We start from the raw sequence: 13,602 nt of genomic DNA, 5'->3' as shown, positions 1-13,602 counted from the left end.
CAGCCTAACGTGTGGAACATAAAGTATTAAGACTTGAATTAGATTCCCATTTCACCAGTTTCATGTTTTAAAAAATATGATGCTTTTCATCACACTTACCAGTGAAAACAGCAAGGACGAGCACGACAAGGACCTTCATGGCTCTGCAGTAGAGAAGCTCTTGCAAGTCCACTTGGCAGCGCTTGTGTTCAGGTGGTGAGATTCTGCAGCTTATATAGGCAGCATATCAAACAATAAAGATCCCAAAGTCCAAATATTAGTGCCGTGCTGTCACCTAACCTCACCCTGCTGTCTTCTTTGCCTCTTGTGTAATGTAACACACAGGGCCATGCTGTATGTAGTGCACATTATTTGTGCTGTTCATGTATGACAATCAATATTACAGCGTTCTTTAACCCCTTACTACCTGAATTAATTAACAATTATAAAAAACTGATTGCTTTTGTGGGTTTTTGCATTCTTACAGATGTTAAAATGAGTGGATATTATAAATTTGAGTGTAGTACACATCATAGTTATAACTGAGTTATATTATACATATTGACATAAAAAGTTCATCCCCTGAACAATAGAATATTATATGAATCATTAGATTGTAATGAGATACAAAGTATGCCTCAAGATCTAACAGGGTATGTTGCAAATCGGCGACAACAGGCAAATTAAAACTTTAAGAATAAACAAATTAATGAAGAAATAAATACAAACATTCAATTTAAAATAGTCTGTCTTGTTGGAGGATCCTTATGATAAAATTGGAACCTTTTTTAACTCTTTTTATTTATTTATTTACTTGTTTTTTAAATGCAGAAACTGAAAATAAAAACACCACGTTCCACGTTTTTCTTAATTTCTCAGACTCGTCTTGTTTTTAGCATTTTAGCCCAAACCCAACAAAAAAGAAATATAAACAATGAAATAATAAGATTCAACTCTCAAGGTCAAAAAGGATAAATGAGAACAAACAGAACAAAAGGGGTAAAACTGATGATACTCTAATGTCATTACAGCATTAATAAGAAGTAAGTAGATTCATGCAAAAAAAAAAAAAAAAATTAGTGGGAGAATTAAACAAAGTTAAAAAGCAATAAGTAGGACAATAACAGCATTCTTAAACATCTCAGTATGTTTTAGAGAAAAGTATTTTAAATAAAACAGAAACACAACTCAAGATTTCTCTTCCCTTTATACACTTAATATAAGAAGAGTACACTGTGTGATCACAAACCAATAATCACTACATGTTTTTAAGAAGTGCTTTATGACATTCAAATAAATCCATGGGACATGTATTCTGCTCTATCCATGTTTTTATAAACACTCAGATATAGAGATCGGAAAATAAATTGTGTTTGGGGGGGAGGGGTCCGAATCTGAATTAAGCCATAAAATTGATGTTGACCAATGATTGCAACCATCATTCATTGAAAAAATGGGCAACTTTAGCACCATTTAGTGTTATTACGATACCAAACTATGATTGGATTAGACACCTGCCTAAAACATCTCGTACGGTAATGAGCAGGTGAAATAATCCTGCCAGACTCTAACATCCATTTATTGTTTTCATGCACATTGTAGTTTAGCGTGCCGAGACACTGACATGGTGCCAATAGCACACTTTTAACATGAATACTCAGGAAAAAAATCCACCGGTGTTATTTAAGCTCTTTCTCTGTATGCAACCCTTTGGTGTCTCCTATTCATTTCTTTTATAGTCTACATTATGAAACCACTTGTCACGTATTTGGACTGTGTCAACTGTGTCATACAGCTCTGTGACTCAGGGCTGCTTGTGCTCTCGGCAGCTCAGTGTTTACGGCCCTGATAATTTGTTGTATCTGGTATAAGCAGTAATTCACTTTCATTGCATTTGACCTTTGTGTGAGGGCACATTTCAATCTGACACACTTGCTCTTTAAGGAGGTGAGGATGTTGTAGTGTTTCCTTGCTTGGTCTGCATATGTCAGTAGCAAGCTTTACAGATAGGCTTTGATACATATGTTGGCTCATGAAGCCGCTCCAATTTTCAGCTTCATAAGCAAATGAATGCCAAATTTGCTCCATGCACTGGCTCTGTCAACAAGCTATTGACAGAAGATCTCATTGGACTGAATATGAGCCACTTTCACCTGAAAAGTCCAAAACTGTCTCCTTTCAAGATGTAAAGATAAAATAAATGTCTGGAAAAAAATTAGTTGTTTAATTTCTTCTATTAAAGCTATGGTCTACGATCTGAAACCCAGTTTGGCTGATGAGACACATTTGAAAAACGCAGCCTCACTCACCCCTCCCCTCTGTGTTCCAAGATCCTGTCCCCCAGCTGATATCGCCCTTCTCCGCCTTCTAATAACACGCCCCCTCCAAGAGAGCAAGAAGGCAGAAAATGTAACAAATAAGACAGTCATCCTCCTTGTAACACATGGTGGTAGCTTTTCAATTGGACCAGCGCACTCAAAACCATGAATTAGCCAGCAAAGCAGGTCTGGCGTTGCTACTGCTAGCTGATCAGAGCACAGCCAACTGTGGGCAAGGCTTTACCTTTCTCGGCGTGTCTTCACCAGCTCTGTTTACAATGCTAAAGATGTGTGGCTAACTTATGCTAAAACCTATTGACAGAGCCGACCCATTCCAACCAACAGCATTCAGTCATTTGCCAGTATAGGCACAGACTAACCCAAGTAATTCAGCAGACATCTCCCACTGTGGTAAACAAAGTCATTACGTGTTCAACAGAAACTCAGCTGTCTCGGCGTCAGTCTTCAGTCCCAAATCCCTCTGCAGCTTTTTCCACCAGTCGTACATTTCTCTAATAATCAGTCTCTGTTGGCACCTGTATCACTCATGATTCTTCCTTGCTTCAGCCTTTTCCTTAAAACTTTTTCGTTTTCTTCCCTTCCCTGTGGAGGGTAACAGTAACAGCTTCCTGGTTTCAGTCTTCTCTGGCTCCATGACGCTTTGGTAGCTGAGCAGCTAGCTGACGTGAGGGGGTAGTGGGGAAGGACGAGGTGGGACCATGGGCATGACGGTGTGAAGCAAGGGAGACAGGGGATTGGATGGACTCACGGACCAATCCGAACCGCGCACGGCATGCGTGGTTCAGATTGGTCAACTAGTATGTAGCTTTGCAGCGGATATACTGAATGGATTTTTTTCATTCTTTTTCGTCTTTATATTGTGTAGATTGGACCATAGGACCAAAAGAGCCCTATAACCTGTGTTATTAAGATGTACAAAGCTTCCAAATTGTACACCATAGCTTTAAGACATTATTCTCATATCAAGACATTTGACACACAATTGTTCTCACGCTACTGGCAGACCTTTTTTATGTCTAGAATTAAGATATTTTTGGGGGATTTGTCAGGTAAATGGCTCATTTTATGCATTATATTATGCTATATTATATTAAATTGTATTATATTATATTATATTATATTATATTATATTATATTATATTATATTATATTATATTATATTATATTATATTATTTTATATTATATTATATTATATTATATATGTGTTTATTCAACCAAAAAAACATACATAAAGGCTTGAATGGATCAAAGAAGGGTCCCAAACAGAGACATAAGTATTGTTATCACCAGCTTGGAACTCTTTACAGCATGTTGAGTTGAGGGAGGTGGAATTATCTCAATACTCAGCAGAACTATTAAAAAAAAACATACTTAAAATCATCAAATAAAATCCCATAATCAGCCTCTAAAGAAATGGAAAGCAAGCGTGAGATTCTTAAATATTAAAAAAATAAAGTCCCTCCTGAAAAATCAGAGATCTATTTGTTACGGTGTTTAAAGTAGCAGTGAGACTGCTAGGGTTTGTTTTGAGAACATGAAGTAGACTCTATTTTTTATCTTATTTTTTACATGTATCGCGTCCAAGTACTGGAGAGATCACAAATGTCTCTTAAAATACTGATTGCTCTGTAACTGTGTGTCATTAGCAAAGCAGAAAAGCACTAAACATTATGTGGCACAGTGGGAGCATATAAAAAGAGCATAAAATCTGTCCCAAGGTGGATCCCTTAGAGCCTCCATAGCTAGCATTAAAGAGATGACATGAACATGATCATCTATAGACACAGAAAATGGTATTTTATCAAATTCAACTGCTTTCCTACTGTCTCAGAAGCATTAAAGCAAAGCTGAAGCCTCTTGAATCGCAAGCTTGTGGTAGATTTTATCAAAAAGCTGTTCTCAAATCTAACACAGGGGTGCAGTGCACATCAATATGGGCTGTTTTCAAAGATCATTTTTCAAGAAGTTTATGTCATCATGTTTTGATTATTGTCTAATAGACTGGATGATAACAAATGGCTGCCAAAGGTAGTTTTCAGCATAGTGGTAGGACAGTTAAGTGAGGGCATGGTGAAGAGGCAGGACCCACACTTTTTGATGGTTGCCCCTCATTTGGCAGAAAATGTGTTAAAACAAATCTGAAAGTCTTCATGTGGTGGCTGTCACTGCCTAATATTTACAAGTCAGCAGTGCTCAAAAACAAAAAAAAAGCAAAAAAAAAGGCACGGGGGGGGGGGGAGGCCTTGTTAACTTGTCAATTGTTTGTTCATTGGGTGATTTGTATTCCAAATTCTGGGTACCCGCCTTGATGAAACCAGAGATATGTATAATTATTTTACATTTTCACCTTAAATTACCCATTTGTCACTGCCCTTTAATCCCTTGCTGTTGTTCTTTTCACAGCTCCGGTCATCATTCAGTTTAGACGACTCAACTTTCTGCTGCCACTCTTCAGATGAAGTGACTCGTCATGCTCACTAGATGGCGCTCACACAGTTATTGGGTTTATATGACCTGCAGGTAAATGTATGTGTGCTTATATTCTGTTTGTATTGAACAGATGTGCAAAGGTTACTTCCCTGTTATTTAAAAACACAAAAAATCAGCATCCTCCATTGTTTCAGTACTTGTTGAACAACACAGACTCGCAGTTTAACATTTACTTTTTTCTTTATTTCCATAAAAACAGGAAGAGAATACAGTTTGTGGTCACAGATTATACTCAACATGTGTGACTAACTATTGTTTTAATACTTAAAATATATTTAAAGATATGTGCAACTTTTTAAAATATAGCTGAGGGTTGTAAACTTGACGACATGACAGGTGTTGGGTTACAGAGAATACTGATGCAGCTGTTTTTATCCTGATGACTTAGTTGGTGTTGACAAAGGACTCATACAGGGCATTGAGACGAGCCTGGGCATCCTGGGTCAGGGGGTCCAGTTTACCCCTCACGTTATCCACGTAAGGGAAAGCCATATCTCTCAACTGCTGGACTCTCTGAGCCAGATCGGTTTGGACCTTTTCTGACACAGGTGCAATCCTCTCCTTGAACTCCTGCAGGTACTGGTCAACCTTGTTCTTCATGTCTTCGGTGTAGGGCTCCAGCTGAGTCTGCAGCTCCTTCACGTTCTCCTCCAGGCTGGTCTTCAGCTCCTCTGTCCTCTGCATCAGGGTGGTTTTCAGGGCTTCAGAGTCCATGGAATCTGAGAGTTGGGCCAGTTCCTGTCTCAGCTGGTCCACTTTGGCTTGGATCTTGACCTTCATGTCTTCAGTTAAGGGCTCAAGCTTTTCCTGCACAATGGCCATCTCCTTCTCCAAACGCTGTCTCAGGGCGTAGCTCTCCACGGAGACTGTGTTGATCATGTCCTGGGCTGCAGGGGGAAGCTGCTCCTGGACTCTCTGTGCGTACAATGTGGCAGCATCAGCACCCTCTGTTAGACGAGCACTAGACATGAGAGTGAACAGTGAGATTAAAGTTAGTCTTTTTTTTTTCTCCTTCTTGTTTGGATTGCACATCAGGTATCTTTGGCTACTTAACATGAAAATTAAACCACAGAGTCTCTGCAAGACTTACGTCATATCCTGGCCAAACTGAGACTGTTTAAACATCTGAACAGCTTCTTCAGTTGTCTGGGTAGCTTTGGCAACATAGTCCCAGAAAGTATCAGTCAGCACTTCCAGCTGGGGCTTGGGTGCATCAGCGTAGAAGAGGTTGGCATTGCAGCCTATAGGATAAAAGAAATGAGATGTTGAAACATTAAAGAATTCACTCTTGTTGTATGATTACTTCTCAGCAATGCCCTGGTTCATTTTAATGAGAAAATTCTGTCATACTCACCAGTGAAAACAGCAAAGACGAGCACAACAAGGACCTTCATGGCTCTCCTGAGAGTGGTTCTCCGTAAGTCCACTTGCTTGTGTCGAGGTGGTGAGATTCTGCAGCTTATATAGCAGGCCGGTCAGTAATGATCCCAAAGTCCAGACACTAGTGCCTTGCTGTCACCTGGCCTCACCCTGCTACCCCCAGTGACATCTTGTGCCATGGAGGACTCTCTTACTAACTCTCTCTTACTACTCTGGCTGTGTATATTGCAAACACATACACACATTCTGCATACACACGTAAGAGATTATAATCCAGATGTTTATTTAATCAGTAAGCATGATTGTTTCAGCAATATTTTATGGCTTTGCTTGATTTTACCAGATGTTTCCTTATTCAGAGCAACAGATTTCATATCACCGACCTGAAATGAACCCTGCTCTCACAGACCTGCATACACTTGGCAACAAGTGAGACTCACTGATAAGTCTTTGCAAAGCAGACAAAACCTCTCTCCTGTTATTTCTTTGATGTCCAGCATTGATGAGATAAACAAATGTCTAAATGTCTAAAGTCTGTTATCTTTATTAGCCTGACATGTTGCCAGCAGACGTCACAGTTACTCATGATTCTAGTTTCTGTGTCATACTAATGTACAAAATTCCTTATGTGTCACCACGGCCAAAGGTTAGCAGACCTGAACTTCATCAACCACTAGAGGACAAAGTAGCTGCAGTTCACACCAGGCTACAGATCACATGGAAAGATTCATGATCCGCAACTGCTTTTCCTATTCCTGACACACCAAACAGGAACATTTACATAAAGAGATTTTAATCCTTTTGCCCCAGAGTGCTATGACACATTCTTAAAAAAAGAGCCAAGAAAACTTGATGTGGTCATTTTTCCTGTCAAAAATAACCTAAGTAGTTTGACTATTTAATTTTCAAAAAATTCTCTTGTCTTGAATAAATTTTGTTGGTTTCAAAGTGATATTAGCACAAATATTTGTGCACGGAACTGAATGAACAGTGAACAAACTGGAATCGAATAAAACTTTATTTGTACACGTTCAAGAAAATTGTCTTTAGCATCACAGAAAAATCACACGATGGGTCACAAAGAAGACACTATATAATAGATCAAGGGATGAAGCTTTGGAGGAAAAAGTAAGGACACCTGATGCAATGATCTGGTGGAAGAACACAACGGAGGGGTTTGGGTTTTACATGTTATATGAAAGACTTTCCTTTAAGTGTTTAGCACAGCCTGTCACCAAATAGCATCCTATGGTTTCCCTGTGATAAGTGCTCCAGACAGAAAAGTCAGAAAAAAGCTATCTAACTTCAACAGTATTTTTTTTAATATGTTAGTAATAGGCAGTAACGACATTATAGATGTTAAACTTGTACCAGTATTAGAATGGACAGAAAAAAATTACCAGATTGAGTCAAAAGCACTGTGTGTCTCATACAGTGTGCCAGTGGTTAAATTAGAAAGCAATTGGAAAAACTCAAAGGAGTAACAATGGTGAGCAATAAACAACAGTGACAAACTTCTGGTAGCATCAGTAACCATCAACAACATCTTGTACGGTCTAGACCTGCTATAAATGTTAAAGTATCTTAAGTTAACATTTGGGTAAATTGCTGACGGTAAGTTACTGTAAAAGGGTTTTGGCATCAGTCCTATATTTCAAATTTTCTATATTTTCTATTTTTTCCAAATTTCAGTATCATTTCTGTATTTATGTCTTCAAAGACATTTCCCTGTAAGTTACTACAGACATCATGGTTAACTACTGTTAAGATTACAAAAAATCAGTTAAAGGCTGATTAAATGCAATCAGCTGTTTTTAGGATGCTTTGGAATGACTTTGGGGCAGACGCATTTTTATGAATATAACACACATCTCCAGTTTAGCTTCTTCTCAGAGATTTAGTTAACAGTACATCTGTTGTAACATATCATTACTCTCGTGAAGAAAAAAATTACTAAACTCAGCATGACTCTTCTGTTTGAATAAAGGTTTACAAAAAATAACCTCCTTTACGGACAAACCACTGGATAAATATTTTGGATTGTTTTTTTTATCTATTTTATGTCTAAGTAAGATCTGTCACTTTTTTCAAAAAAGTACAGTTTGCATAGTTTTACTCATCAATGATGTGCTCCAATACTTTTAAGACAGTTTCTCCTTCAGAAAATTTCAACCTTACTGTTAAAACGTTTTTCCTTTTTTCTTCCAAATCTAGAATATTTCATACCAAATTGGTTGAATCCAGTCTAGCTTGCCTTTCCTGAAGTATGGCTCTATCCTGACAGGTGGTTGAAAACTGTTGTCTGTGTTTATTCTAATGTCTATATTTCTGATGGTGTCCTGCCATAAATTGAACTAAACTTTTAGAAAAGATTGAAATGGTGTTTGATTTTTTTGAGAAGATGCTGGTTCCTTGTGCTTGTCCTCTCACATGGCTTGACCTGAATACAAAGTCCACTGTTGTTGGCACTCTGAGGTTATCTGCTGTTATCTGCTGTTAACACTGACAGCGTGGACTGTTAATTGTTGTATCCTGAATGTTTCAATTGAGGATCTATTTCTGTACTTCTTGGGCTGGAAGTCAGGTTTACATTTAGGAAAAAATTATTAAAGCTGTATAACTCCGTAACCTCATGTCTGTGTGTCTGTATGAGAGCCTCGGCAGTCAGGTGAGGGTAGCCTAAAGAGGGAGCAGAAACAGGAAGAGAGCCATTATGACAACCTGGCAGTGACTACTGGACTTTGGGCTCTTGACTACAACTGTCATCTGACTTCAGTATATATGGAAGCGAGGGTCAGACACACTCACAAACACATTGAACGCTCAGACATACGCAAGTCAAAAGCAGGTAAGACTACATTTTAACTTCAAGATTTGAAATTAATGGCTCAATAGTGGTTCATTTCTCATTTGAATGTTGCTTTAGAGTTAATTAGATCTTAATTGTTTTTCAGAAAGCCGCAGTCATGAAGGTGTTCGTTGTCCTTGCGATTGCAATTCTGTCAGGTAAGTTGCATTGCAACAGAAATTAAGAGCAATTTAAAAAGGTGGATGTTTGAAAATGTGCACTGTGCTCAGTGTGTTTCTGTGTCCTCCCTACAGGCTGTAACGCCAACCTCTTCTATGCTGATGAACCAAAGCCTCAGCTGGAAGTGCTGACTGATGCTTTTTGGGAACACATTGCCACAGCCACCCAGACAGCTGATGAAACACTCCAGATGATCAGGAAATCTCAGTTTGGACAGGAAGTCAAGTAAGTCATGCAACATATGACATCATCAGCATCAAGCCATCAAGACTGGAATAGAATTAAAAACTTCTGATGGTCTGATCGTTATTTTTTCTTCCCTCCAGTGCCCGTCTGGCAGAAAGTGCTGACCTTGCCAGCAAATACGCCATCACTCTCCAGGAGAGAATCCCCCCTGCAGCTCAGGACCTGGTGACCAAGATCACACATGAGGCTGACGTGCTGAGAAACATGCTGACCCTGGAGCTGAGCACAGTCAGGGACAGGCTGGAACCCTACACTGAAGACATGAAGGCCAAGATCCAGGAGAGAGTAGACCTGCTGAAACAGGAGCTGGCCCCCTACGCTGACTCCCTGGACTCTGAGGCCCTGAGAGCCACCCTGATGCAGAGGACAGAGGAGCTGAAGAGCAGTCTGGAGCAGAGCGTGAAGGAGCTGCAGGCTCAGCTGGGGCCCTACACTGATGACCTGAAACAGAGGGTGGATCAGCATCTACAGGACTTCCAGGATAGCGTGGCCCCCATGAGCGACAAGGTGCAGCTGGAGCTGGTTCAGAGAGCAAACCTGGTGAAACAGATGGTGGCCCCTTATGCTGAGGACCTGAAGGAAAAGCTGGACCCCTACGCCCAGGACCTCCAGGCCCAGCTCATGGCTCTGTACCAGTCCTTTGTGGAAGCCAACTAAGTCAACCCCCATATCATGTGCTCCATCATTTCTTATGATGCTCGCCTTGTTTGGTCTACCTCTGTTTGAAACATGAAGATAATTTAAACATATGAAATGTACTGTAAAAAAATTCAGCTGGATGCAAACCTACAACGTAATATTTATTGTAAGGTGCAAACCTTTGCACTTGATTTGTAAATACTTAATGTTTTTATAGTGTGTGGGGAGTTTGGGAAGCAATTTCTGTAAGTTATCAGGAATAAAAGGTTTGATCTGGAAAGTGCATGAGTCTCTTCCTTTTTCAGTCTGTGAAGTGAAGTTTATCACAAGTACGATCACATTCACAAAAAGATAATCACTCTCAGAGGGCACAGTGTTTTGACAAATTCACATCACTACCTGCATGAACATAAAGAGTGTGTGCTTTCATCACAAGCCACAGAGCTACATGTGCAGTGTTTTTCCTAGAAGGGAATAAGAGTTTATACTTAATCCTTCAGGTCCAAACACGCCTTGACTCCTGTCCCAGTTCCATTTCCCACTTTATCCACAGGCTGTTGTTCCAACACTGTACCTGTTAATACATGTCACGAAACAGTTCCCTTCTGGTTTCAACTCAAAAACAAAACCAGAAATGACCACAGGAAGCACTGGAAACATTGATACACAATGTGGAAAGGCAGTTATTGATCTTAGGTTTGATCAAAGGAAACATAAATGTGCCGCTTGTCAACTTCAGAATTATCAGTCATAAAAACAACCAAAATTGTGCAACTGCCTATTGTTGGAAATTCCCCTCGACCTAACCTTATCGCGGCCTTAGTGATCAAGCCAGCATCCAACGTGGAGGGCCAGAGTCCAGTGACAACTCAACACACACACTCACACATAAACACACACACATGTTTATTTGTTTCCCTGTAAAAGGGACCATGTGACTCCAGACAGATGAAAGTGAGTGTGTTGGTGTATGGGGTATTCTTGAGATAACATAAATTTCAAGGACAGTGGTTTCAAACTTGGGCTTTGTTTGGACGGATTTCGACCGGCTGCCCACAAAAAAAACACTAAAATCAAAAAGTGGTTCTAACAGACCAGTTTTTTCCAGTTTTTTAAGGCACAAATTTCCGTCAGACAACTCCAAAGCACCATGTGATTAAAGGAATGTTAATTTGATTTCACCCTTTTATGCTCTGACCTGTTGTCTCCCCAATTTGCACTTGTGTAGGCACACAGCGTGACTTTTCACACAGTACTACCAGTCCAGAGAGCCTAAAGGCATTGTGGAGGCCTTCAGCCTGACGGCTGCTTTCAGAAGCTCTTTAAAGGGAGAGGAGGGAGCTGTTGTTTGACGCACAAACTTTGAACAAGACACATCTTGCCTGAAACGACTCACAGATTCACTTCTGCTTTGATGCAGATGTTAATGTTGTTTACAGACCATAGATGTTGGTCTGATCAGGAGATGGCTGTCTCGATGTGTCATTGTAAACTCTCTCAGGCTTTATGGTCTGTTATCAGCTGGTCTGGATCCAGAACAGAGACGGTTACGAGGCACTCCTGGGAGACAAAACCTTAATGTTGTGCAATAGTTAGCGGCACGACAGTTAATGGAAAATATTTAAGTGAGACTTTTCTTTGCCATTAAAAGTCTGTGTAGAGGACTGTTAAGGAGAGCAGTTCAGAACAGTAATGTCCATCCAAGAAAATATTTTTAGAAAATAATCAAAAGATATATATAAGTTCAATCAAACAATTGAACAGCCAAATGAGGTTAAAATAAAGTAAACAGATTTTCACAGAGCAATAAAATATTAAAACAGTTTGTCAAAATTTTCTAATGAAGGGCAGCTGTAAAAATAGTACATGAGATAGATTCCAAGAAATAGACAAAGACTAGGAAAGAAAGATCTAAAGAAAAAAATGTTGTCAAAAAACAGAACTTGCATTATACAGGATAAAATCAACAAAGGGATTAGAGATTTACCCACAAGGTTACCAAAATACTCACCAAATAAAGTTCCTTATGGTAGCTTTACTGTCACATTGTATGTATTTACAAACTTACTTTACTATATCCTTGAGTTATGACAGTTCACAGAGGAAAATTGGTGCTGACATATGCACACACAAAAATAGAAAGAAAGAAAGAAAGAAAGAAAGAAAGAAAGAAAGAAAGAAAGAAAGAAAGAAAGAAAGAAAGAAAGAAAGAAAGAAAGAAAGAAAGAGCTTTTACTTTGATAATCAGGTTGTCATTTAGTGCTGGACCAGAATTATTCACTACTATATGTCATGTTTTATATCACATGAATATTTTGTTAAAAATGACTTTCTAAAAGTATTGATACAGTTTAAGAACTTTAGTAAATAGTATGTATACAGACTGTGCAGAGGGTAACGTGATCCTCAGCTAAGGACAGAATAAAGCCCAATACAGTGAGGGTGAAATAGAAATGAGACAAAAAAAAAAAAAAACTTGCGATGAATCACAATTAATGGCACAATTCATCATTGTAAATGCTGAAGGTAAAAAAAGAGATAACACTGCCATCAAGTGGTCTGACTGTGACATAGCATTGGTGGGGTCTGAGTATGAGATCTTAAATGGTGAAGAATTAAGTCACAAGAACTACAATTGATTTGTAGTTATATATCGTGCATTTTATCTATGAAAGTCCACCGCTCTTAAAAGTGGCACATTTATACTCTGCTCATTCTATCAAAGCTTTCCAAATATTCGCAAAAGCCATTAGAAAAAACAAGAGATTTAACTATTTAGTCAGTGTCTTGTTCTTATAGGAAACTTAGGGATGATTAAACAAAACAATATTTTTTGAAAAGGAGCAATGGCTACAAATTTTGGCATGAAAAATCCATTATCAAATTTATAACAGCTGTTACTGCATTCGTTTTTACAAGATATTTAGTTAATTAGCACTTTAATCTGAAGATATCAGCGCCAACGGCTACGTTTTGGTTTTGATTTCCGCCTCTGCATCCACCTGCCAACGGTCTCACCAGTCCTCAAGCATCTCAAACCTGTCAAAAATGTGATTCAAAGCACACTGATGATGTGATAGTATTTAGTTTATTGCATACCATGTTAGGGAACATGAAGCTCGCTTTACATGATAACATGTTCCAAAGGAGTGTCAGGAGTCATGTATGAAAGGTGTTTGTTGTCACAACTATTCAGAGCAGGTTTAAGCTGAATCATTTCTTCGCCAGCTTAAAAATGAGGAGGCAGGTACATTCAGGTGCATTGACTGGCTGGTGGTGCCTGTTTTCACAGTTAAGTTGAGCAACTAATATGTTGCTCTATACTTGTATTCTACCAAAGGTTCATACTGTTCTGCTAAAAATAAACAAATAAATAGGTGCTTCGAGAAATCCAGGGCCAGGACCAAAGCTGAAGAGGGTGCAGACTAAAGAAGTGGAAATGTTAGACGAAAGGAGAGCCTCCGATAAGAAGAATGAAAACTTGGGATTTGGCTGTGGTG

The 13,602-nt window shown here is 39.0% G+C and overlaps 2 protein-coding genes across 2 annotated transcripts; one reads left to right on the top strand and one right to left on the bottom strand.

The window, feature by feature from the left end:
- Positions 1 to 5,191: 5,191 nt before the first annotated feature.
- On the bottom strand, positions 5,192 to 6,208 carry LOC141801167 (uncharacterized). The gene is made up of 3 exons (XM_074684122.1): positions 6,164 to 6,208; positions 5,900 to 6,050; positions 5,192 to 5,770 (listed from the first exon to the last, which is right to left on the bottom strand). The coding sequence occupies exons 1-3, from the start codon at positions 6,201 to 6,203 to the stop codon at positions 5,194 to 5,196; spliced, it is 768 nt and encodes a 255-aa protein (XP_074540223.1). The 5' UTR covers positions 6,204 to 6,208; the 3' UTR covers positions 5,192 to 5,193.
- Positions 6,209 to 8,911: 2,703 nt separating this feature from the next.
- On the top strand, positions 8,912 to 10,254 carry LOC141801008 (uncharacterized). The gene is made up of 4 exons (XM_074683896.1): positions 8,912 to 9,037; positions 9,144 to 9,195; positions 9,292 to 9,442; positions 9,544 to 10,254. The coding sequence occupies exons 2-4, from the start codon at positions 9,156 to 9,158 to the stop codon at positions 10,118 to 10,120; spliced, it is 768 nt and encodes a 255-aa protein (XP_074539997.1). The 5' UTR covers positions 8,912 to 9,037; positions 9,144 to 9,155; the 3' UTR covers positions 10,121 to 10,254.
- Positions 10,255 to 13,602: the final 3,348 nt, after the last annotated feature.

This window comes from Halichoeres trimaculatus, unplaced genomic scaffold, assembly GCF_033239565.1.
Source record: "Halichoeres trimaculatus isolate MK-OKI-2021-1 unplaced genomic scaffold, fHalTri1.1 fHalTri1_scaffold_12, whole genome shotgun sequence".
Classification (NCBI taxonomy): domain Eukaryota; kingdom Metazoa; phylum Chordata; class Actinopteri; order Labriformes; family Labridae; genus Halichoeres; species Halichoeres trimaculatus.
Note: the sequence above shows the minus strand (reverse complement) of the source record. Positions and strands in the feature narration are given on the sequence as shown.

Bases quoted from the DNA above. Each gene is read 5' to 3' on its own strand.
- LOC141801008 (XM_074683896.1), top strand. From the start codon at position 9,156: ATGAAGGTGTTCGTTGTCCTTGCGATTGCAATTCTGTCAG. The intron at 9,196-9,291 runs GTAAGTTGCATT...TCCTCCCTACAG, and splicing joins TGCGATTGCAATTCTGTCAG to GCTGTAACGCCAACCTCTTC. The intron at 9,443-9,543 runs GTAAGTCATGCA...TCTTCCCTCCAG, and splicing joins CAGTTTGGACAGGAAGTCAA to TGCCCGTCTGGCAGAAAGTG.
- LOC141801167 (XM_074684122.1), bottom strand. From the start codon at position 6,203: ATGAAGGTCCTTGTTGTGCTCGTCTTTGCTGTTTTCACTG. The intron at 6,051-6,163 runs GTGAGTATGACA...TTTATCCTATAG, and splicing joins CGTCTTTGCTGTTTTCACTG to GCTGCAATGCCAACCTCTTC. The intron at 5,771-5,899 runs GTAAGTCTTGCA...TCTCATGTCTAG, and splicing joins CAGTTTGGCCAGGATATGAC to TGCTCGTCTAACAGAGGGTG.